The sequence below is a fragment of the Monodelphis domestica genome, chromosome 8 (assembly GCF_027887165.1).
Source record: "Monodelphis domestica isolate mMonDom1 chromosome 8, mMonDom1.pri, whole genome shotgun sequence".
Lineage (NCBI taxonomy): Eukaryota > Metazoa > Chordata > Mammalia > Didelphimorphia > Didelphidae > Monodelphis > Monodelphis domestica.
The window spans coordinates 83,433,535-83,460,009 of record NC_077234.1 but is presented as its reverse complement, the minus strand read 5'-3'; the positions used below and the strand labels follow the sequence as shown (position 1 = coordinate 83,460,009).

The window sequence follows — 26,475 nt, the reverse complement described above, 5'->3', positions numbered from 1 at the left end:
TGCCCTCCAGAATGGTTGGATTAATTCACAACTCCACTGGCAATGAATTAGTGTCCCTACTTTGCCGCATCCCCTCCAGCATTCATTACTTTCCATAGCTGTTATGTTAGCCAATCTGCTAGGTGTGAGGTGATACCTCAGAGTTGTTTTGATTTGCATCTCTCTGATTATAAGAGATGTAGAACACTTTTTCAAGTGCTTATTAATAGTTTTGATTTCTTTGGCTGAGAACTGCCTGTTCATATCCCTTGCCCATTTATCAATTGGAGAATGGCTTGATTTTTTGTACAATTGATGTAGCTCTTTGTAAATTTGATTAATTAAACCTTTGTCAGAGGTTTTTATGAAGATTGTTTCCCAATTTGTTGCTACCCTTCTGATTTTAGTTACATTGGTTTTGTTTGTACAAAAACTTTTAAATTTGATATAGTCAAAATTATTTATTTTACATTTTGTGACTCTTTCTAAGTCTTGCTTGGTTTAAAAATCTTTCCCTTCCCTAAGGTCTAACAGGTATACTATTCTGTGTTCACCTAATTTACTTATAGTTTCCTTCTTTATGTTCAAGTCATTCACCCATTCTGAATTTATCTTGGTGTAGGGTGTGAGGTGTTGATCCAAACCTAATCTCTCCCACACTGTCTTCCAATTTTCCCAGCAGTTTTTATCAAATAATAGATTTTTGTCCCAAAAGCTGGGGTCTTTCGGTTTGTCATAAACTGTCTTGCTGAGATCATTTACGCCAAGTCTATTCCACTGATCCTCCTTTCTATCTCTTCGCCAGTACCAAATTGCTTTGATAACCACTGCTTTATAGTAGAGTTTGAGATCTGGGACTGCAAGCCCTCCTTCCTTTGCATTTTTTTTCATTATTTCCCTGGATATCCTTGATCTTTTGTTCTTCCAAATGAACTTAGTTATCGTTTTTTCTAATTCAGTAAAGAAGTTTTTTGGTAGTTCAATGGGTATGGCACTAAATAAGTAAATTAATTTGGGTAGGATTATCATTTTTATTATGTTAGCTCATCCCACCCATGAGCAATCAATGTTTTTCCAATTGTTTAGATCTAGTTTTAGCTGTGTGGAAAGTGTTTTGTAGTTGTGTTCATATAGTTCCTGTGTTTGTATCAGCAGATAGATTCCCAAGTATTTTATATTGTCTAGGGTGATTTTGAATGGTATTTCGCTTTCTAATTCTTGCTGCTGAAATGGGTTAGAGATATATAGAAATGCTGATGACTTATGCGTGTTTATTTTGTATCCTGCAACTTTGCTAAAGTTGTTGATTATTTCGATTAGCTTTTTGGTTGATTCTCTAGGATTCCTTAAGTATACCATCATATCATCCGCAAAGAGTGATAGCTTGGTCTCCTCATTGCCAATTTTAATCCCTTCAATTTCTTTTTCTTCTCTAATTGCTACTGCTAGTGTTTCTAGTACAATGTTAAATAATAGAGGTGATAATGGGCATCCTTGTTTTACGCCTGATTTTATTGGAAAGGATTCTGGTTTATCCGCATTGCAGATGATGTTTGCTGATGGTTTTAGATATATACTGTTTATTATTTTTAGGAAAGGCCCTTCTATCCCTATACTTTCTAGTGTTTTCAATAGGAATGGGTGTTGTATTTTATCAAAGGCTTTTTCTGCATCTATTGAGATAATCATGTGATTTTTGTCAGTTTGCTTGTTAATATGGTCAATTATGTGGATGGTTGTCCTAATATTGAACCATCCTTGCATTCCTGGTATGAATCCTGCCTGGTCATAGTGGATGACCCTCGTGATGACTTGCTGGAGTCTTTTTGCTAGTATCCTATTTAGGATTTTTGTGTCTATATTCATTAGGGAGATTGGTCTGTAGTTTTCTTTCTCTGTTTTTGACCTGCCTGGCTTTGGGATCAGTACCATGTTTGTGTCGTAGAATGAATTTGGTAGAACTCCTTCTTGGCCTGTTCTGTCAAATAGTTTGTTTAATATTGGGATTCATTATTCTTTGAATGTTTGATAGAATTCATTTGTGAATCCATCTGAACCTGGGGATTTTTTCTTAGGGAGTTCTTTGATGGCTTGTTCAATTTCTTTTTCTGAAATGGGGTTGTTAAGGTAATTTATTTCTTCCTCTTTTAGTCTAGGCAATTTATTTTTGTAAGTATTCATCCATATCACCTAGATTGCCATATTTATTGCCATATAATTGGGCATAGTAGTTTTTAATGATTGCCTTAATTTCCTCTTCATTAGAGGTGAGGTCTCCTTTTTCATCTTGGATACTGTCAATTTGGTTTATTTCTTTCCTTTTTTTAATTTGACTAGTACTTTGTCTATTTTATTTGTTTTTTCAAAGTCCCAGCTTCTAGTCTTATTTATTAAATCAATAGTGCTTTGACTTTCAATTTTATTAATTTCTCCTTTGAGTTTTAGGATCTCTAATTTAATCTTCATCTGAGGTTTTTAATTTGTTCACTTTCTAATTTTTTAATTTGCATGCCCAATTAATTGACCTCTGCCCTTTTTAATTTGTTAATATAGGAACTCAAGGATATAAATTTCCCCCTGAGTACTGCTTTGGCTGCATCCCATAGGTTTTGAAAGGATGTCTCATCATTGTCATTTTCTTCAATGAAGTTATTAATTGTTTCTATGATTTGTTCTTTAACTAACTGGTTTTGGAGAATCATATTGTTTAATTTCCAATTAATTTTCGATTTACCTCTCCATGTTCCCTTACTAATTATTATTTTCATTGCATTGTGATCTGAGAAAGTTGCATTTATTAATTTTGCTCTTTTGCACTTGTATGCAATGTTTTTATGCCCTAATACATGGTCAGTTTTTGTGAATGTACCATGTGCTGCTGAAAAGAAGGTGTATTCCTTTTTGTCCCTATTTATTTTTCTCCACATGTCTACTAACTCTAATTTTTCTAAGATTTCATTCACTTCTCTTACCTCTTTCTTATTTATTTTTTGGTTTGATTTATCTAGTTCGGATAGAGGAAGGTTCAGATCTCCCACTAGTATAGTTTTTCTATTTATTTCGTCTTTGAGTTCCTCTAGTTTCTCCTTTAGAAACTTGGATGCTATGCCATTTGGGGCATACATGTTGAGTACAGATATTTCCTCACTGTCTATACTGCCTTTTATCAGGATGTAATTACCTTCCCTATCTCTTTTAACTAGATTTGTTTTTACTTTGGCTTTGTCAGATATCATGATTGCGATTCCTGCCTTCTTTTTGTCAGTTGATGCCCAATAGATTTGGCTCCACCCTCTTACTTTCACCCTATGTATATCTACCTTTCTCATATGTGTTTCTTGTAGACAGCATATGGTAGGGTTTTGGACTCTAATCCACTCTGCTATTCGCTTGCGTTTTATGGGTAAGTTCATTCCATTCACATTCAGAGTTATGATTACTAGCTGTGTATTTCCCAGCATTTTGATTTCTGCTCCTTTACCTGCCTTTTCTTCTTTCACTATTTCCTTCTACACCAATGTTTGCTTTTGAACAGTCCCCCTTGTTCCCACCCTTATTTTACTTCCCTTTCTATCCCCCCACCCTATTTATCACCCCCCCTTATTTTCCCTGTAGTCTTTCTAAAATTAACCCCCCGCTCCCTCCCTCTCTTGTAATGCTTCCCTCCCCACTAGACCGTTTGCTACCCTTCTATTCCCCTATAGGGTGCAAATCTATTCTCTGCCCCCAATGGATTGGATTGTTTTTCCCTCTTTGAGTCACTTTCAAAGCACGTAAAAGTTGAGTATTTCCTGTCTCTGACCTCTTTACCCTTCCAGTGTATTGATGTTCTTCCCCCTCCCACCATGAGCTTCTTTATGATATATAAATTTACCCCCATTTGTTTCTTTTCCCATTTCTTTTAATATTAACCTATTTTAAGCTCTAGTTATATATATATATATATATATATGTATATATATATATATGCATACTCATGCGTATGTATTTTTGCATGCATATATCTATATACTTATTTATGTCTTGTCCTTTCATTCTATACAGTTTGTTGCTGTTCCCTCTAAGTATACTTCTTTTTGCTGCCCAGGTAATAACAAGTTTTTAAGAGTTACCAATGGCCTCTTTTCTTATAGGGATACATATCATTTTAACTTATTGAGTGTCTTAAAAAATTTTTTTTTGTTTTTCTTTTTTCCCCTCTTTTTTTAATTACCTTTTGATGATTCTCTTGAGTTCTGTGCTTGGACATCAAATTTTCTGTTCAGGTCTGGTCTTTAAGAATTCTTGAAATTCTTCTATTTTGTTGAATGACCATACTTTCCCCTGTAAGAATATAGTCAGTTTTGCTGGGTAGTTGATTCTTGGTTGTAGACCTAGTTCCCTTGCTTTCTGGAATATCGTATTCCATGCCTTTCTTTTTTTCAGTGTGGATGCAGCCAGATCCTGAGTTATCCTCACTGTGGTTCCTTGGTATCTGAATGACTTCTTCTTGGCAGTTTGTAATATCTTTTCTTTGGTCTGATAGTTCTTGAATTTGGCTATAACATTCCTGGGTGTTATCAGTTGGGGATTAAGTACAGGAGGTGATCTGTGGATTCTATCAATCTCCACTTTTCCCTCTTGTTCAAGGATTTCGGGGCAGTTTTCTTTAATAATTTCCTGTAATATAATGTCCAGGCTTTTTCTTTTGTCTTGGTCTTCTGGTAGGCCAATAATTCTTAAATTGTCTCTCCTTGAACAGTTTTCTAAACAGAGGTTTTGTGAATAGATGCTTCATATTTTCCTCAATTTTTTCATTCTTTTGGTTTTGTTTTATAGTGTCTTGCTGCCTTGTGAGGTCGCTTGATTCAAGTTGTTGTATTCTGGTTCTTAAAGACTGGATTTTATCCTTAGTTTTTTGGTCGTCCTTTTCCTTTTGGTCGGATTTTCTTTGGAGGTCATCTTTCATCTTCTTCACCTCATCTTTCATCTCCTTTGCGTCATTTTCCAGCTGGTTGATTTTGGCTTTCAAGACACTATTTTCTGTTTCCAGATGACTTATCTTAGTTTTTAAGTTGTTTTCCCAATTGTCTTCAGCCTGTCTTAATTGTGTTTTGAATTGCTTTTTGAGTTCTTCCAAAGCCTGTATCCAATTCGCTGGGGTTTCTGATTTTTTCTTTGCTGGGTCCTCCCCCTGTTTCATTCGCTCTTTGTTCATTACCTGTGCAGAAGCTGTCTATTGTAATTTCTTTCTTCTTTTTCTGTTGTTTGCTCGAGTTTATCCCTTCTTTGCTCCCCGTATTTGGTTGTGCTCTTGCTCTTCTCATTTTGTTTTGGTTTTGGGGCTGTCAGTCTCCCCTCTTGGAGCTTTGTCAGATCTCTTGGTACAGTCTCTAGGGGAGGAATGTTAGCTTCCCTGTCCTCTGGAGGCTTTTGATTGGATTGAGTTCAATTGGGTTGGGCTGTATGTGGTATGAAGCACTGAGGCTCTGAAAACTCCTGGAAGGCTGGGCTGCCCAGGCTCTCTCCAGTTCTCTCCAGCTGCTTCTCTGCTGTCCGCAAGTGCCTTTACCCGCCTCCCTAAACTCTGAGGATTTCTGATGGGATTAGTTCAACTGGATTGGTCTGGATGTGCTCGAGGCAAGGGTGAGACTGGAGCCTGATGGAGGGATCCAGCTAAGGCCCATTTCTCCCTGGCTTCCTCCCAGCTGTCCAAGCTGGATGCTCGGAGCCCGGTGCCCTGCTGCTCCTAAGGTAGACCCTGCAAACCAGCACCTTTGCCCGCTCAGAGGTTCCCGCTGCTGCTGGGGGCTCAGCCCTCTGGGTTGTGGGGGAGGGGTCCTGGGACCTTCGCTCTGCCTTCCCCTTAGCCCTGAGTATTCTCGGATTCCGGCTTTTGGGGGGGGGGCGTACCTTTTGATTTGAGTCCAGAAGGAGGGTTCCCCACTTCTGTCCTGTTGTTCAGATTGAATTTCGGTGCCCTAGGAGTATTCAGTCTGTGGAATTACTTCCAAGGCAAAATGAAATTACCATGAGAATATTATAATACTTAGTATCATGTTCTTTATAAGTATAGAAGATTTAATAATTAGCAGACTTATTATAAGAGAATAATGTTTTGTACAGAGCCTACACAATCAGAGTAAAATTGAAAAACATTGTATTATCCATGCAAGCATTTAAATGCTTCAAATGATTAATTTTCTGTTTTGTTTTCCTTCCTAGATGAATTCTTGTATTAAAAATCCCAAGATCCTTTTATTGAAGTGTTCCATTGAGTATCTTTACAGAGAAGAAACCAAATTTACATGCATTGATCCAATTGTTCTACAGGTTAGAATTTCTTACAGAGGTACATGTAGGGCAAAAGTTATCATTTTATTTTATTTTTTTGTTGTTTGGTCATTATAGTTGTGTCCGACTCTTCATGATTTCATTTGAATGGTATTGGAATAGTTTTCCATTCCTTCTGCTTGTTTTACAAATATGAAATTGGGATCAAGCAAGGTTAAGTGCCTACATAGGTAGTAAGTGTCTGAGGCTGGATTTGAGCTCATATCTTCCTGACTCCAGGCTCAGTGTAATATTCATGTGTCTCCTAGCTGCCCTGTCAGTTATCTTAGTCATTTCAGTTATAATAACTGGCAAGTGAGACAAAGACTGTAGTTTATTGTAAAGTTTATTATGAATTATTTTTATAGAAATTTTTCCTCAAGTTGTTTTGAAATGAATATAACCAAACAGCATGTTTCCAAAGAAGTGGAATTCAAGATTCCTGGTTTCTTTTCCCTAGTAGTTTTTTTAATTGCTATGTGGTTTTGTCTAATTTGTCAGATTCCCCACTGATAGAATATAGTTATGATAATAGTTAACAGATGATACTTGGGAATTGTAATATTTGAGAAAAAAATTAGTAGGAGGTACATATGTAAATTAAACAAATTTACCAATGTATGATTGTACTTGTTGCAAAATGAGTATTCCTTGTGAATAGGACTTGTTTCATTCTTTTTACTTGTATTCACATAGTATGTGCTTTTTAATTTAATCCTTAATAAATAGCTTCCCTCATAAAGGCCTTGGAAGAGCTATCTTCCTTTAAAATTCCTTTAGAGCTTACTAACACATTTGTGATGTTAGATAAAAAAGAAGTTGAGGCAAATGTTTAAATTTAATCATTTGTAAAATATTAGAGGAGATACTAATGGATGAACAGGCTTATTTTGTTGAGATTAACATTAATGATCATATTTTATTGCTAATCCTACTAATTTCAAAAGTTATATTCTGCATTATGAGTGACATATTTGTTATTTATTACATTAATCAGGAAAGAGAATTCTTGAAGAATTATGTACAGCGGATAGTTGATGTTCGACCTACTTTGGTTCTGGTTGAAAAAACGGTGTCTCGAATTGCCCAGGATATGTTGCTGGAACATGGTATTACTTTAGTTATTAATGTAAAACCGGTGAGTAGTACTATTTCATAAAAATGTAGATATGATTTAAAAATTATTGTTGTTGATTAATAAAATTGTGATGTAAGATCTCTCAGTTACTTTTTGTTCATCTCTTTATCATTCATGTTGATTGGAAAAGGGAAGTGAGAAAATTGGGGGACAAAAAAGCTACCACAGAAAAGAAATGCTTATTTTCAGAAAAAAAATTTTGCTTTTCCCCTTCCTCTTTTTTTATGTCTTCTTCAAACTGAGACTTAGAGACTAAAGAATAATTTTTACCTTAAAATGTTCATCTGAGTAATTTAAGAAGTCTTGGTAATGGGTGTTAAAATGATTCAGTAATATTAACGAACATTCTCTGTATATAGACAATTAACTATCTGAGTTACTGTATTTGAAATTATAGACTAAATAAGAAATACCATCTTTAGGGAGTTAAAATGGAGAACGTAGACCAATCATCTACGGAAAAATTCTGGGTAATTTCTTTTGTATGTAGCTCTTTGTATGAATGCTCTTGGTGTTGATTTAGTTTTTTTGTGGAATAAATTAGTATGTGATTGTAAAGTAGAAACACCAAGAAATCCTATTCCTATAATTACTTAGCTGTAATGAGTGGTTATTTTATAAATTAAGTAAATTGATAATGAAGATTGTTCTTTTGCTACTGAAGTGTCCCTGACTGAACTTTTTTTGCTTTTCCATAATATCTTTAATAAGGCTTTAGTATTTTTCTCCTTGTTTGTGATCATGTATTTTTTGGTTTTCTAGCAAGTTTTAGATCGAATAAGTCGAATGACCCAAGGTGACTTAGTGATGTCAATGGATCAGTTGCTTACCAAGCCGCACTTAGGAACCTGTCACAAATTTTACATGCAAATATTTCAGCTACCTAATGGTGAGTTTCTTGTTAGTATATTTCACTAAAAATTCAGAAGGTATGGGAAGCAAGTAAAACAACCATTGTAACAAAGTTAAAGTAGTAAACATGAGATTTATATAAAAGTTAGTAAACATGGGCTTCTCTAGCTATAGTAATTTTAAAAGCTTTTCCTCATTTAGGGATATTTTTTTTTTAGTTGATGCTGCTATACTGAATACTATAGTATATTTTTCCTATATGATATCTAACCTTTTCAAACTTTTTTTATGACTTACAGATCAAACAAAAACGCTAATGTTCTTTGAAGGCTGTCCACAGCATTTGGGCTGTACCATCAAACTGAGAGGAGGCTCTGATTATGAGCTAGCTCGAGTGAAGGAAATCCTTGTATTCATGATTTGTGTGGCTTACCATTCTCAACTGGAAATCTCTTTTCTTATGGATGAATTTGCTATGCCACCAACATTAACAAAAAATAGTTCCTTTCAATCTTTGATTGAAGAGCAGGGAAATGATGGTAGTCAGCAAGATCAGTTCAGTGGAAGCCCCCTTCCTAGGGAGGCTGACTTTCTTCCTGACAAATTGCCTATAATATCTGAGTCTTTATCTTCTGATGATACTAACCAGTTGGAATCAAGGACTCTGTTTGAGAAAACTTATCAGGAGCAGGATAGTGCCTCTTTGAAACATCAGGAGCATTTCATAATGCCTGGACCATCAGTTATACCCACTTTCTTTCCCTCGGTACCAGAGTCATTGTTGCCTATCCACATTGAAGACCAAGATGATGCTTTTGGTAATGAGTCAGAGGTTTTGCCACAAAGAGATAAGGTCCAGGAGCCCAAAATTCAGATGAGAGTATTCAGAGATCCTCTCCAGGATGACACAGGATTTTATGTAGCTGAAGAAGTGACATCTTCTGAAGATAGGCTCAAGACTTATTCTTTAGCCTTTAAACAAGAACTCAAAGATGTTATCCTTTGTATCTCTCCAGTAATCATTTTCCGAGAACCCTTCCTTCTAACTGAAAAAGGCATGAAGTGCCCTACACGAGACTATTTTCCAGAGCAAGTTTATTTGTCTCCTCTACTCAATAAGGAGTTAAAAGAACTAGAGAGCAGAAGGAAGAAACAACTTCTAAGAGATCTTTCTGGACTTCAAGGCATGAATGGAAGTGTTCAGGCAAAGTCTATCCAAGTATTACCTTCCCATGAGCTAGTGAGCACCAGAATTACAGAACATTTGGGTGAGAGTCAGACCTTGGGGAGAATGCTGGCAGATTACCGGGCCAGAGGAGGACGGATACAGCAGAAAAATGCAGACCCTTTTGTTCAGTCAAAAGAAACATCAGATAGTTCTGGTGGAAGATCTGGAAGCAAAACTGATGGAGATGAGGATAGAGTCCTGAGTCACAGTGATGCTGTGTGGTCCACAAAGGTAGGTGAGAACTCTTTGTGGTAAATCTGACATTTTAGATTTCCTTATATCAGACTATGTAAACTAATAAAATGTTTTGCTTCTAATTTTATACTTATTTAACTTAAGCATGTCAGCTCCAATGCTGCTTATTTAAATAATACAAACAAATGAAGTAGTAAAGCAGCCAGGCCACACGGGAAAATTGATACGGTGCTCTTAATGTAGAATTCGGTAATTTATAATAAACTTAAGGGTAAGACAGGTGATCCAGTGGATAGAGTGCTGAGCCTGGTATCAAGACGACCTGAGCAGTGGTTCTTAACCTTTCTAATGCCATGACCCCGTAATACAGTTCCTCATGTTGCGGTGACCCCAAACCAAAAAATTATTTTGGTGGCTACTTCAAAACTGTAATTTTGCTACAGTTATGATTCGGAATGTAAATACCTGATATGCATTGTGTATTCTCATTGCTACAAATCAAACATAATTTAAACATAGTGATTAATCACAAAAGCATTTAATTATATGTTGAGAAATATTAATCCAGCCGGAGGCAGCCTGAGTGCTGGGGTGGGAGGTAAGTCCTGCCTGGGGAGGGAGTCCGCAGATGCTGCCTTCTTCTTCCTGTCGTCTCCCTCCAGTGAGGCTTCACTTTGTTGGGGTTACTCGGCTCCGTTATCCGCTCCAGTAGTTATCTGCTCCAGGACCCGTTCTTAACCCCTCTGGAGCCAGTGCCCGGGTGCTCTCTCTGGGTCTCTGTTTGAGTCTGGTCTCCAGGCAACAGGGTAAATCCATCGCCCCTCATAGGGGGAGGGCTGCTGATAGGTAACTAATATTAGTACAATGTGTGGGCAGCAGGGTCCCTGTTCTTTCTGAGATCTTGCTGTAAAGTAGTGTGATTTCTCAGCAGCTAAAGCCATCGGAAATATGTATTTTCCGATGGCTTTAGGCGACCCCTGTGTTTTGGTCGTTCGACCCCCGCCGGGGTTGCGACCCATAGGTTAAGAACCGCTGATTTAGAGTCTACATCCCCAATCATATCCCCACTGAGCCATGTGATCAAGCAGTTGTTTTTCTTCTGTGTTTCTGCTCCCACAGTTCTTCTGAATGTTGATAGAATTCTTTCTCAAAAGTCCCTCAGAATTGTCCTGGATCATTGCATTGCTGCTAGTAGAGAAGTCTCTTCCATTCGGTTGTGCCAGAGTATATCAGTCTCTTTGTATAAGGTTCTCCTGGTTCTGGTCCTGTTGCTCTGCATCAATTTCTGCAGGTCTTTCCTGTTCACATGGAATTCTTCCAGTTCATTATTCCTTTCAGCACAATGATATTCCATCACCATCAGATACCACAATTTATTCAGCCATTCTCCAACTGGAGGGCATCCTCTCGTTTTCCAATTTTTTGCCACCACAAAGCGTATAGCTATAAATATTCTTGTACAAGTCTTTTTTTTCGTATTATCTCTTTGGGGTACAAACCCAGCAGTGCTATTACTGGATCAAATGGCAGTCAGTCTTTTAGCACCCTTTGGGCATAGTTCCAAATTGCCACCCAGAGTGGTTGGATTAATTCACAACTCCAGCAATGTATTAATGACCCAATTTTGCCATCACCCCCCCCAACATTTATTATTATTATTTTTTCACTTAAACATTATTTTATTTGGACATTTCCAAACATTATTCATTGGAAACAAAGATCATTTTCTTTTCCTCCCCCCCACCCCCTTCCCACCTGTAAAGATTAAAATTTAGGAATATGGGGAGACTGAGGCAGGTAGAAATTAGTTTCTCTCTGCAAGAAGTATTATATTTTTTAGAGGTTTATTAAAGGTTAAAGATTAAAGAATATACAAGTAAGAAACATGTGCCTAGGCCAGAGGCCTAGACAAAATAACCTCACATCATGCAAGAGACCGCCTGCTCCAAAACGGAAGTCCAAAAAGAGCCAAGAGAGCTCAAAAGCCTTTGAATCAGCTTAAATACCTTCTCGATCTCAGCCCAGGTGAGATTACAAGGCATTCTGGGGAAGTGGAGCAAAGGCTCATGGGGATTGTAGTCCTGTATTCGAGTCTATTTTTTACACACCACCTCTCCCATAGCCGACACACGATTCCACTGGGTATCACAAGTGTTCTTGGTTCGAACCTATTTCCATGTTGTTGGTATTTGCATTAGAGTGTTCATTTAGAGTCTCTCCTCAGTCATATTCCCTTCCCCCCTGTAGTCAAGCAGTTGCTTTTCTTCAGTGTTTTTACTCCCATAGTTTATCCTCTGCTTGTGGATAGTGTTTTTTAGATCCCTGCAGATTGTTCAGGGACATTTCATTGACACTAGTGGAGAAGTCCATTACCTTCAGTTGTACCACAGTGTATCAGTCTCTGTGTATAATGTTTTCCTGGTTCTGCTCCTTTCGCTCTGCATCACTTCTTGGAGGTTGTTCCAGTCTCCATGGAATTCCTCTACTTTATTAGTATTCCATCACCAACATATACCACAATTTGTTCAGCCATTACCCAATTGAAGGGCATCCCCTCATTTTCCAATTTTTGGCCACCACAAAGAGCGCAGCTATAAATATTCTTGAACAAGTCTTTTTACTTATTGTCTCTTTGGGGTACAAACCCAGCAGTGCTATAGCTGGATCAAAGGGCAGACAGTCTTTTATCACCCTTTGGGCATAGTTCCAAATTGCTCTCCAGAATGGTTGGATCAATTCACAACTCCACCAGCAATGAATTAGTGTCCCTACTTTGCCACATCCCCTCCAGCATTCATTACTTTCCTTTGCTATCATGTTAGCCAATCTGCTAGGTGTGAGGTGATACCTCAGAGTTGTTTTGATTTGCATCTCTCTGATTATAAGAGATGTAGAACACTTTTTCTTTTCTTTCTTTTTTTTATTATAATAATTTTTTATTTTTTCCACATTGCATGTCAATACAATTTTTAAGTATTTGTTTTCTAATACTTTGCAATCCATGTTCTCTCTATATCTCTCACCCTTTCCCCATCCCCAAGAAGGCAGGTAACATAAGTTCCACATATATTATCATCTTATACATATTTCTATTTTCATCATATTTTGAAAGGATATGCATATTGCTTACAGTAGAGAAAAATTCATGAAGGAAGTGGATGGTAGGTTTCAATCTGCATTCAGACTCTGTTCTTTCTATGGCAGTGGATATCAGTTTTTGTTCTGGAATTGTCCTGGATCCCTGCCTTGTTGATAATTGTTAAGTCATTTGCTGTTAATCATCATACACTATTGTTGTTACAATATACAAATTATTTTTCTGCTCGCTTCTTTTTTTTTTTTTAAATATATTTTATTTGATCATTTCCAAGCATTATTCGTTAAAGACATAGATCATTTTCTTTTCCTCCCCCCCACCCCCCATAGCCGACGCGTAAGTCCACTGGGCATTAGATGTTTTCTTGATTTGAACCCATTGCTTTGTTGATAGTATTTGCATTAGAGTGTTCATTTAAAGTCTGTCCTCTGTCATGTCCCCTCAACCTCTGTATTCAGGCAGTTGCTTTTTCTCGGTGTTTCCACTCCCATAGTTTATCCTTTGCTTATGAATGGTGTTTTTTTTCTCCTGGATCCCTGAAAGTTGTTCAGGGACATTACACCGCCCCTAATGGAGAAGTCCATTACGTTCGATTATACCACAGTGTATTAGTCTCTGTGTACAATGTTCTCCTGGTTCTGCTCCTCTCGCTCTGCATCACTTCCTGGAGGTTGTTCCAGTCTCCATGGAACTTCTCCACTTTATTATTCCTTTGAGCACAATAGTATTCCATCACCAACATATACCACAGTTTGTTCAGCCATTCCCCAATTGATGGGCATCCCCTCGTTTTCCAGTTTTGGGCCACCACAAAGAGCGCAGCTATGAATATTTTTGTACAAGTCTTTGTGTCCATTATCTCTTTGGGGTACAGACCCAGCAGTGCTATGGCTGGGTCAAAGGGTAGATATTCTTTTGTCACCCTTTGGGCATAGTTCCAAATTGCCCTCCAGAATGGTTGGATCAGTTCACAACTCCACCAGCAATGAATTAATGTCCCTACTTTGCCACATCCCCTCCAGCATTCATTACTTTCCTTTGCTGTCATGTTAGCCAATCTGCTAGGTGTGAGGTGATACCTCAGAGTTGTTTTGATTTGCATCTCTCTGATTATAAGAGATGTAGAACACTTCTTCATGTGCTTGTTAATAGTTTTGATTTCTTTATCTGAGAACTGCCTATCCATTTCCCTTGCCCATTTATCAATTGGAGAATGGCTTGATTTTTTGTACAATTGATTTAGCTCATTATAAATATGAGTAATTAAACCTTTGTCAGAGGTTTCTATGAAGATTTTTTCCCAATTTGTTGTTTCCCTTCTGATTTTAGTTATATTGGTTTTGTTTGTACAAAAGCTTTTTAGTTTGATGTAGTCAAAATTATTTATTTTACATTTTGTGATTCTTTCTATATCTTGCTTGGTTTTAAAGCCTTTCCCCTCCCAAAGGTCTGACATGTATACTATTCTGTGTTTACCCAATTTACTTATGGTTTCCTTCTTTATGTTTAAGTCACTCACCCATTTTGAATTTATCTTGGTGTAGGGTGTGAGGTGTTGATCTATTCCTAGTCTCTCCCACACTGTCTTCCAATTTTCCCAGCAGTTTTTATCAAATAGTGGATTTTTGTCCCAAAAGCTGGGATCTTTGGGTTTATCGTATACTGTCTTGCTGAGGTCGTTTTCCCCCAGTCTATTCCACTGATCTTCCTTTCTGTTTCTTAGCCAGTACCAAATTGTTTTGATGACTGCTGCTTTGTAATATAGCTTGAGGTCTGGGACTGCAAGGCCCCCATCATATATGTTTTTTTTTTCATTATTTCCCTGGATATCCTTGATCTTTTGTTCTTCCAAATGAACTTTGTTATGGTTTTTTCTAAATCAGTGAAGAAGTATTTTGGTAGTTCAATGGGTATGGCACTAAATAGATAAATAAGTTTGGGTAGGATGGTCATTTTTATTATATTGGCTCGTCCTATCCATGAGCAGTTAATGTTTTTCCAATTGTTCAAGTCTAGTTTTAGTTGTGTGGCTAGAACACTTTTTCAAGTGCTTATTAATAGTTTTGATTTCTTTGGCTGAGAACTGCCTGTTCATGTCCCTTGCCCATTTATCAATTGGAGAATGGCTTGATTTTTTGTACAATTGATGTAGCTCTTTGTAAATTTGATTAATTAAACCTTTGTCAGAGGTTTTTATGAAGATTGTTTCCCAATTTGTTGCTTCCCTTCTGATTTTAGTTACATTGGTTTTGTTTGTACAAAAACTTTTTAATTTGATGTATTCCAGATTATTTATTTTGCATTTTGTGACTCTTTCTAAGTCTTGCTTGGTTTTAAAGCCTCTCCCTTCCCAAAGGTCTGACATGTATAATATTTTGTGTTCGCTTAATTTTCTTATAGTTTCCTTTTTGATGTTCAAGTCATTCACCCATTTTGAATTTATCTTGGTGTAGGATGTGAGGTGTTGATCTAGACCTAATCTTTCCCACACTGTCCTCCAATTTTCCCAGCAGTTTTTATCAGATAGTGGATTTTTGTCCCAAAAGCTGGGATCTTTGGGTTTGTCATATACTGTCTTGCTGAGGTCACTTACCCCGAGTCTATTCCACTGATCCTCCTTTCTGTCTCTTAGCCAGTACCAAATTGTTTTGATGACTGCTGCTTTATAGTAGAGTTTGAGATCTGGGACTGCAAGGCCCCCTTCCTTTGTATTTTCTTTTTCATGATTTCCCTGGATATCCTTGATCCTTTGATCTTCCAAATGAACTTTGTTATGGTTTTTTCTAGATCAGTAAAAAATTTTTTTGGAAGTTGTCCTACCCATGACACTTACTGTCTTATGATGTTGAGCAAATCATTTAACCTCTGCTTGCTTTAGTTTTCTCATCTGTAAATGGGAATAATAATAATAGCACCTATCTCTCAGGGTCTCAGGGTTGTTGTGAGGATTAAATGAGATAACAACTAGTAAAATATTTAGCCCAGTGCCTGGCACATAGTATGTGTGCTCTCTTGTTGTTTGGTTGTTTTCAATTATGTCTGATTCTTTGTGATCCCATTTGTTTTTTTTTTTTTTTGGGCAGAGATACTAGATTGGTTTGCCATTTTTTTCCCCAGCTTATTTTATAGATAAGGAAACTGAGGCCAGCAGGGTTAAGTGACTTGCCTTAGGTCACATTGCTAATAAGTGTCTTACATCAGATTTGAACTCAAAACGTCTTCCTGATTCCAGGCCTAATGTTTTCTGACCAGAAAAATGGGCTCAAATTTAGGAAGACCTGGATTTGTATCTTGACACATAAATTAATTGTGTGATGATTAAATGGATTGAACGTCTTTGCCTAGAAAACCCCAAATGGATTCATAAAGAGTTGGACACAACTGCAATGACAGCAGCAGAAGTAGCAAAGCTGATATTAATAACTTAGCACATAGTGGGTGTTTAATAAATAATATAATTATTCCTTTCCTCTTACCATTATCATCATCAATAATAATATTGCTAATAACTAGCATTTGTATAGTACGTTTAGATTCTTAAAAGTATTTTATATGTATTATCTCATTTAATCCTTACAATAGCTTTGGGAAGTAGTTGCTAATATTATGCCCATTTTATAGGTGAAAAAACTTAGACCAGAGAGGTTAAGTGACTGGCACACAGCTAAGTAAGGCTATGAAGCAGGATTTGAACTTAGGTCTCTTCCTAATTCCCAGGCCAGCAGTATAAAACCCAGAATAGGTGGTACATTGGAAAGAACACTGGGCTTGGAATCAGGAAATTTCATCTTCATGAGTTCAAATCCAGCCCTGACATTTACTAGCTGTGTGACTCAGAGCAAGTAGCTTAGCCCTGTTTTCCTTAGTTTCCTCATCTGTAAAATGCACATACTCTTTTGATTTTTTTCAAATATTTCTTATGGGCTTATGGAGTCAATGATTTCTGTTTTATCTTTTTTTTTTTTAAGAGATTCTGTTATTTGGATAAGGTTTACCATTTTCTCTATAGACTATTCGCCTTCATTTTTTTCTGACCTTTTAGTTATTCATGGCTATTCATATAGCCATTGTAGGAAATTTATTTTTTCTTTTGAGTCTGCTTTTGTTGCCTAAAAATTGTTGTTGTTGTTTTTAATACAACCATTACCTTCCATCTTAGAATCAATACTGTTTATAGGTTCCAAGGCAGAATAGTGGTAAGGGCTGGACAACTGGGGTTAAGTGAGTTGCCCAGGGTCACAAAGCTAGGAAGTGCTTGAGGTTGGATTTGAACGCAGGACCTCCTGTCCTTAGACCTGACCCTCAATCCACTGAGCCACCCAACAGTCCCCTCTGCTATTATTTTAGAGTTATTCACTCTGTCTTGACTGTTTTTTGGGAGAGGAAGGATTGGGAGACCTGGGTCTACAAGGAACTTTGTGCCTTGTGACAATTCTAGGTGTGCTAATTGACTTTGCTTGGTCTCTCCTTGAGTTTTCTGGGATTTCTGTGCTAACCTCCATCTCACCTGTGTCCCTGCTTAGGAACTTAGGTAAACCATCCTTGTACTGCAGCACTTGAACTGATTGTTCTTGTTCACAGTCACTTAAGAGGTCCAAGTATGTATAGGCTGGTTTTCCCACCGTTGTGGGACTTTGCCTACAAGTTCTCTTTTCTCATTTAATTTAGAGCTCTAAATGCTTAAAATGGCTTTGACCAGTCTAAAGTCATACTATCTACATTGGCCTTGGTTTTGCTGGAGAGACCCTTTCCCTTTTGTTTTGCATTCTGGGGTTGATTACTATTTGGTCTAGTGTTATTTTAGTTTTTCATTGGACTAGGTGTGTAGGAACTAGGCTGCCTGCTTCTCTTAAGGCAGCCATTCTTAGGTGAGATTCCTCTTATAATTTCTTAAAGCACAGTAATATTCCATTACATTTATGTACTTCAGTTTGTTTAGTCATTTTCCAGTTGATGGGTATCAGTTCTTTGCCACTATAGAAAATGCCACTATAAATATTTTGGTATTTTTAATACTTTCTCCCTCCTTTCTCTCTCTTCTCTCTCCTCTCTGTCTCTCTGTCTCTCTCACTCACACACAGACACACACACACACAGACTTTCTTGGAGTATATGCATTAGTATCGCCTTCCACAGGCCATCTAGTATTGACTTTTAACCATCTGCCATCTTTGCTAACTAAGTGAATGTGAAGTGTAATAATAAATGATAATAAATATGATAATAAGGAAGATACTGTTGTATATACTTTGTTAGATGTTCCTTAAGGCTCAGTGCACAAACTGATCTGGAGCTCCTTCTTATAAAAATTACAATTTTTATTTATATACTAAAGGTTTGAGGATAATAAAGATATATAAAAGGTTCCTTAACACTAAGAAAGCTAAATAAATTCCACCCACCACTTTCATCGAAAAAACAAAATTCTTCTGGGTCTCAGGAATTCACCTGAGCTACACTACGGCTCCTTAACTCTTACTATAGTCGTATAACTATCTATAATAAACTAACTAAATCCTTATTTATCTATTATTGAAAAGTTGTCTCCAGATTAATGAACTGAAATTTACCTCTATAACTTTTGTGCATAACTGTTAGGTTTTTTTTTTAACTTTATATACCTGTATGACTAAGTAAAACAAGTTTAATCTTTATCATAAATATGTCTTAAAATGCTTGGATAGATGTGGGTTATACATGTATCATTATTTAAAACCTATTTCCATTACATCCAGTTATTTGTGAAATCCCAATGCTTCTAGTTATGCAGTACCTCTAGCATTCATTATTTCCTTTTCTCTCCATTTCTACCCCAAATATTCTTGTTCAGACCCTAATTTTTTCTTACCTATTGTATTGCCATACTCCATTAAGTTGCCTTTAATCTGTCCCCTTTCCTAGCCATCTTTCACACTTTTGTGTAGTGTACCTAAACACACTCCTCAGATGATGATAGACCTCTGTTCAAAAACCCATAATATCTCTTTTTTACCTACTGAATAAAATGTAAATTCCTGATGTTTTCATTTAAGATCTTCTACATTTAATTTCAGCCTGTCTTTCCATCCTTCTTGTATTATACCAGTCTGTATTTTGCTAGATTGCTCTCTGTCCACCATTCATGTCCTTTCCTCTGCAGTTTTCATGCTTGTGTTCATATTGTAATGGGCTTCTGAGATGAACCTAGAATAACTTACATTTTGTCTTTACCTGATAAAGCCCAGTTCACACACTTGATTTTTCTAAAACGTCATTTTCTTTCTATTCTAACTGGTCCTTTGTCCAGTTGCTGTGTTAATTATGATACTCTACACTTTTTAGGTTGCTCTTGCTATGCTGATCCATATCTAGAATGAATTCCCTCTCATCCCTGCCATTTCTTTCTGTTGCAATCTCTCCTTACACGTCCCTGTTTTGGCTCCTTCTGTGTGGAGCTTTCACTGACCTTCTCAGGTGAATGAAAGTGATCTTTTCTTCCTCAGATATTTCATTGTACTTTGTCTGGATTTTCTTTTCCTTTGTACTGTAGTTACTTCTGTTATGCCTGTTTCTGTGTCCTTTCATTACATTGCGAGTTTTTGGAGAGGAGGGCTCTTGTCATATATTATTGTATCAAATAATAATGTACAGTGCTTACATCTGTTAGGTGTTTACTAAATACTGAATGAAAGATAACTAATATTTAACCATTTTGTTTATATGAGTGAGATGATATTGAGAATTTGGGAAGTGAAAATTTAGGAATTAACAAAGTCACAGAGTTGGACTGGGAAAGTGACTGGAAAGCCTATGTCACAAAGTATTCTATACTATGAAAATATTGTATTTGTGTCATTTAGTGCCTGTCTATAGAGTATATGAAATCAAAAGTCTGGGAAAAACAGATACCAAAATATGTACATATATGCAAATAAATACATTTCAAAGTGATTCAAAACTTGGTTTGGGTACTTTTTCTATTGAAGCTGATTATAACTCCTCCCCTAATTCAGCATAGGTGATCTTCAGAAGTGGCTGTGGTATTGAAGAGTTTGTCAGCTTGTCAACGTGTTGATGAACTTTTCTAGACCTAGGCTAATTATTGGAAAAAAGAGATATTGCATCACTGGTCAATACTTAGGAGCTTTTTCAGTTGGATTTAAGACTTACTAGAGTTTGTTCTTATTCCCTATGTTCAAGTCTTCAACAATACAGAATCACCTCTATGACAGTGAATTATCAAAATTGGGTTTCAGTATATCTCATATTAATGAATCTTTTCTTTAAATTGATGATTAGTTACTATGCTGTCTCTTCATTTTTTAGGTGGACTGTCTGAGTGCTGTCAACCATCAAAGGCTTTGTGTGCTTTTTAGTAGCTCTTCTGCCCAATCCAGCAATGCTCCCAGTGCATGTGTTAGTCCTTGGTAAGATTTTTTTTCTATACTGTTGTGTGCATTTATGAGTCACTTTTCCTTGGGTGTATGAATAGCATTTATTAGATTTTGTTATATGTTACAGTGAATATATTGTTTTTCCAGATCAGTTGTCAATGTTAGCTATAGACATTAGGAATTATTTTTAGTTTTAAGAATTTGTGTGTCATTGAAAAGAATTGGATGAATGCTTCTGTACTTGAAAATCTTTTTTTTTTTTAAATTTTTAAAGTAAAATTAGATATTTAAGAAATGTGAAAACAAACAGACTCTGACAAGGAATTCTGAGTATCCTAATCTAGCCTTTGGTAGTGTGGGAAGTATCAAAAGAACAACATTTTCCCATCTGATTTGGTACAAGTCTAAAAGTTGATTTGAGATGTTTTCATTTCTGACTAAGTGGGTTGGGGCTACAAAGAGAGGCAAAAGAGAGCCCCGCCTTTGAGAAGCCCTTAGTCTAATTGGGGAGACAACACACAAACAAATATATACAAAGCAAGCTATATACAGGATAAATAGGAAAGAATTAATAGAGAAAAAGCATTGGAATTAAGAGGTTAGGGAAAGGCTTCTAGTAGAAGGTGGGATTTTAGCTGGGACTTAAAGGAAGCCAAAGAGGAGGTCAGAGTGGAGGAGGGAGAGTGTTCTAGGCATAGGGAAAATGCCCAGAGTCAATTTAGAAGTGGAAGAGATCTCAGAAATTATTTAGTGGAACCTTTTTATTTTACAGATGAAGAAACTGAGAAGAGAAGAATAGAAAAAGAGAAATTAAGTCTATTAGGTTATGAGCTTGTTGAGTGTAGGAACTGACATATGCCTTTTTTTGTAACCCTGGTGCTTAGCACAGGACCTGGAGAATAGTAGGCATCCAATAAATGTTTACTGACTATTGATTATTAAAATGATTTCTCTAGGATCACACTGATTGTAAGATGAGCCATGATTCTAAATCCTAGCCTTCCCACTCTAAATCCAAAGTAGTAATCAGGAGTTCTATAATATGAGAAAATACTTAATGTCTTTTTGATGGAACCTTTTACATTGGCAAAAAATATCTTAAGCCAATTCAATCAGGTTTACTATCTGCTGATAATCAGTATTTCATTTATTTCTCGAAATTTAGAACTGTTAGGAGTGGGCTGAGATGCCATAGATTTATCTGGTTTGAGTTAGTTTTTCCAGAGAAGGGCCTTTTATGAAATAAAAGATATTGCTTCTATTAATGCTATATCATAAATACAGAGTGTACCAAAAGTCTTTGTGAAGTTTTAAGGTGTGCTAAGACTTTTGGAATACTCTCTACCCCTAATGAATACTCAGATTTTACAATACATCTGAAATTTCTGGACGACACTGATTCTTCTAATGTGCTTCTGACATAATATAACTTCTAACATTTCTTCCTGTAGGATTGTAACCATGGAATTTTATGGGAAGAATGACCTCACGTTGGGAATATTTTTGGAGAGGTATTGTTTCAGGTAAGAATTATTTTTCCCATTCTACATACTTTTTTCTTCTATTCTGAAGGGGGGGGGGTGGGATGCAGATTTTGAAGGACAGACTTCTGAGTGTCATCTGTGTCAGGATATTTTCTGACTTGATTTTGTACATGTAGTATATAGAAGTTGACTTGTTCTGTTAAGTACAAATCAGTATCATCTATTAATCATACCATTTTCAAAATTTACTTGGAAATTGCTTGTTTAAGTAATGATTAAAGCAAAGTGTTCAGTATCCTCACTTTTCTAGGTGAGGATACAAAGAGGCCTTTGTTAAAGAACTAATAAATAACCTAACTAGGACTAAACCCAGGTCTTCTGACTACAGGTCTAGTGATTTTTTTGTTTGTTTGCTTTGTTTCATTTCATTTTTATTGTAAATCTGTGGACAAAGGAAATGAGTTGGGGTGGGGCAAGTTACCATAAGATATTTGGAAATCTATATGTGCCATAAAGATTGACATTTTGATCTTTATTTCCAACAAAGTATTTTTGGTAACAACATAATAAATAAACATACTTTATAAGTTATATGAATAAATTATGTCTCATGCACATGACTGTTTTTCACATTTTTATAGATGCTGTTATGATTTACAGAATATAGATTTGTTTAGAAGCATTACTGAATTTGTAGTAACTTTTTGTCATCATACCTTTTCTCTATCAGTGGATACCAGTAGTAAAACGACTATTATAAGAGTCTTTCATGGTTTTTTGCTAAGAAGGAATCCTCTCTCAGACTTGAAATTTTTGGGAACCACTGTACTACATCATAACACCTCTTTGCCTGAAGGTGTGAAAAACCACATCTCAGAATCCAGAATATCTTTAAAGAATGGATTTAAAAGACTTTAGTTTGCTTTTGGCCTGTGTTGACTTTTTGTTTTTCTTAGACTATCTAAAGTCTTGGTGTAATCTAAAGGGGAATTTACTTTTCCCTGAGTTTTCTATACATTTAGAAATCTAAATCTACTATCCTAAATTCCTTCATTGTTTCATTTAAATATCATAAGTGCATTAAGTTTGTTTATTATTCAGATTCATAGTGAAGCCAATCATTGTTGCTAAGCTTATTTGATCTAATGTTTGTTATATGCATTCTGGGAAAGTTTTTCATTTCATGACCTATGAAAATAATTTCATTTATTTGTTAAAGGCCTTCTTACCATTGTCCCAGCATGTTTTGTGATACTCCCATGGTACATCATATTCGTCGATTTGTGCATGGGCAAGGCTGTGTCCAGATCATACTGAAAGAATTGGATTCTCCAGTACCTGGTTACCAACATACAATTCTTACTTATTCCTGGTGTAGAATCTGCAAACAGGTAAAATTCTAATTTAGCATTGTGCATGAATGTTTCTGAACATTCATATACCTGTTTGGTTTGTCTCATTTTTTGTTATTGTCTTTAAGCAACATCATATGTAATATTTGGGTGTAATTATATATGTCTTGCTAATTTTATTTTACAGATGTCCTTTACTCAAGTGTTATAATTTGTTTTTATATTTATTTTGAATATTATACTTTTAGAATCGATCAGATGCCTGAAGATTTCAGTAGCCCTAAAACAAGCCAGTTAAATAATGCTTGTTTAGTGTTTTCTGTAGCTGAATTAAATTAACATCAATTATTTCTTAGGTATATACTATATGTAAGACACTATGCTAATAGACTTTAGGAATGCAAAGGCACAAATGAAGTCATTCTTCACCTCAAGCAGCTTATTTACAAGCATTCAGCACATATAGAAATTAGTATAAGATAGAGACTGAAAGGAGGAAGAGAGAAATCAAAATACTCCAGTGATTGTAGTGCTGGAGAATTCAGATGAAGAACATTGACACAGATTACTAGGCTTGTATTGCTCCTCACAAGGAGAGAATAAAGCAGCAAGCAGGGACAGTTTCATTGTGTGGTCTCCCTGCCCAGAGTGGGCAGCACATGGGGGTGGGATGTGTAATCTGTGCTCCAATTAAAGGGCCCAGAACTTTTTGGGGCTCAACCTTATTCGTCATTTGAGACAGAACCAGTATTATACCTAAGGGAGAAGACCCTATTATCTGTAGGACCAGTAAAATGAAATTATTTGCCAAAGAACATAAGGGGATTAATTTGGAGCAGGGAAGAAGGAAGAGTAACCTAGTGGTACAGTGATAGCTAGAACTGAAATTGGGGGAGCCAGACTGGACAACCCAGGTTTCATCATTAGATAGGATTATGAGAGAATACCAGAAACTAAGGTTCAAAGGTTTCACGGAGGAGGGTTAACACCTGAACTGAATCTTAAAAGATAAAGATTTCAAAAGACAAAGGTGAGTATGTTCTAGGCACAGGGAAGATATGAAATTATAATATACAGTTTGGGGAATAAACTGGTAGTTCAGTTAGCCTGGAAATGTAGAGTTCATGATGGAAGGTAATGTCAAATAAAGTTTTGAGGACTATCACTTCTAGACTAAGATTTGTGTTTTATTCAGCTCTATTAAGGAATCTCTGAAAGATCTGAGGAGGGGAATGATATTCAGATCTTAGGAAGACCATTCAGGCAGCTACATTAAGGATGCATTGGGAAGAGGACAGGCAGGAGGCATGGGAACCAGTGTGGGAAGCTCTTAAAGTAATATAGGACAGTGAATGGTGATGATGACTAACCCAGAAGAGTTGTAGTTTCGAATGGATAAGAGACACCTGTGAGGGAGGTTGTGGAGGTGGAAAAAATGAGACTGGTCACCTGGATTGGATGGGGGACAGTCAGGAGCTGTCAAGAGTCAGAAAATGAGTCTGTGGTTTCATATTTGAGTGCCTGGGTGGATGATGGTGTCCTCAGATGAAATAATGGTTGACTGGAGTGGAACTCAGTACTTTTCTTCTAAAATTCATTCTTCCTTCTAATTTTTGTTTCTTTTGAGGGTATCAAAGTCCTTCTAGTCACGTAGGTATAAAACCTTGGAGTCCTCTTTGACTCCTCCCTTATCCAATCAATTGCTACATATTATTTATTTTTCTTGTGCAACTTCTTCATCTGCTCCTCTCTTCTATTTAAACTGTTTCCCCAGTTTAGTTTTTCTTTGCTACTTGACTGTATTATAGCAATAACTCTGTAATTGGCCTCCTTGCCTCAAGGGCTTTTTTCTTTCCAGTTTCTTCCTCACAGTTATCAAGAGTGAAATTTGTGAAGCATAGGTTTGATCTTGTCATTTTTCTACTAAGTAAATTCCAGTGACTGTCTATTATCCATAAAAGGCTTTTATACCTGGTTCAACCTGCCTTTCCTTTCTTATGCAATACTCCCCATAATAATCTTCAGTCCAGCTGAACTAGCCTTTGTGCTATTCCTCACACACAGTGCTACATCACTTTAACTCAAGACCTTTGCACAAATTACACTCCATGCACAGAATGTACTCCTTTCTCATCTCTTCCGCTTAGGATCCTAGTTTCCTTCAGATTCAGCTCAAATGATATTTTTTGTTTAAGACCTTTACTGTTTCAGCCATAAATACCCTCTGTCTTGTTTCTGGTATCATTTATTTTGACCATCTTTAATAAACACACACACACACACACACACACACACACACACACACACACACACACACTCGCATTCTATGATTTCAAGATTGTCAATAAGATCACAGGTTTTTATTAAAAATGTATACATATCTCTCAAATGGGATATAAGCCCTTTTGGGGACAAAAACTCTTTTATTTTTGGTTTTGTGTTCCTACCCACCTAATAGAGTACCCAGCATAGTACTTTTTGCATGATTTTTTGAGACAGAAGAGAGAAAAGATAAGTTGAATTTGAACATGTTGGATTTCAGTTCTTGGCAGGACATTCTGGTAGAGATCTCTCACAGATATTTGGAGAGAAAGTATGATGTTTATGAGAGGAATTAGATGTAGATAAGATTTCAGAATCATTTGTGTTGGTAATGATTGAATCCTATGAGAGTATGAGATTACTATCTGAACATCTAGAATTATCTTGATTTTTAAGTCATTTTAAAATGCTAATTTTACTTGGAGTGGTCATATCAACTTTGTTTTTCATGGATAATTAGTGAACATATTGATTATTGTTCTTGGTTGTTTCCTGTTTTATTGGTCTTTTCTATATGTTGTAAATTCTTTGAGTCTAGGAGGTCATGTTTAAAATCACTTTGTTCATGCCCTCTTTAATTTTTACAACAGCCTAGTAAAGAAAGTAGCTAGTTGGCAGTTCAGATATTACTATTACTATTTTTACTACTATTTTATTACTGTTACTGTTTTTTTAAAATAGCTAATGAAACTGGAATGTTTTAATTTGCCCAACTTCCCAAAGTTAGTAGAGGTCAGAACTAGGTCTGGAACCTGGGCTGTTCTGACTAATATGGTGTTTTTTCCTTCCTTCCTTCCTTCCTTCCTTCCTTCCTTCCTTCCTTCCTTCCTTCCTTCCTTCCTTCCTTCCTCCCTCCCTCCCTCCCTCCCTCCCTTCCTTCCTTCCTTCCTTCCTTCCTTCCTTCCTTCCTTCCTTCCTTCCTTCCTTCCTTCCTTCCTTCCTTCCTTCCTTCCTTCCTTCCTTCCTTCCTTCCTTCCTTCCTTCCTTCCTTCCTTCCTTCCTTCCTTCCTTCCTTCCTTCCTTCCTTCCTTCCTTCCTTCCTTCCTTCCTTCTTCCCTCCCTCCCTCCCTCCCTTCCTTCCTTCCTTCCTTCCTTCCTTCCTTCCTTCCTTCCTTCCTTCCTTCCTTCCTTCCTTCTTCCCTC

At 36.6% G+C, this 26,475-nt stretch overlaps 1 protein-coding gene across 10 annotated transcripts in view; it reads left to right on the top strand.

Annotated features, from left to right (window-relative positions):
- Window positions 1-26,475, top strand: part of PIKFYVE (phosphoinositide kinase, FYVE-type zinc finger containing) — a 137,664-nt gene that overhangs the window by 58,481 nt on the left and 52,708 nt on the right. For all 10 annotated transcript variants that reach the window (XM_056806989.1, XM_056806988.1, XM_056806990.1 and 7 more), the window contains 7 exons: window positions 6,184-6,291; window positions 7,289-7,429; window positions 8,192-8,318; window positions 8,581-9,740; window positions 20,107-20,207; window positions 21,626-21,697; window positions 22,878-23,049. In XM_056806989.1, the coding sequence (XP_056662967.1) occupies window positions 6,184-6,291; window positions 7,289-7,429; window positions 8,192-8,318; window positions 8,581-9,740; window positions 20,107-20,207; window positions 21,626-21,697; window positions 22,878-23,049 (1,881 nt within the window). The remainder of the gene's footprint in view (window positions 1-6,183; window positions 6,292-7,288; window positions 7,430-8,191; window positions 8,319-8,580; window positions 9,741-20,106; window positions 20,208-21,625; window positions 21,698-22,877; window positions 23,050-26,475) is intronic.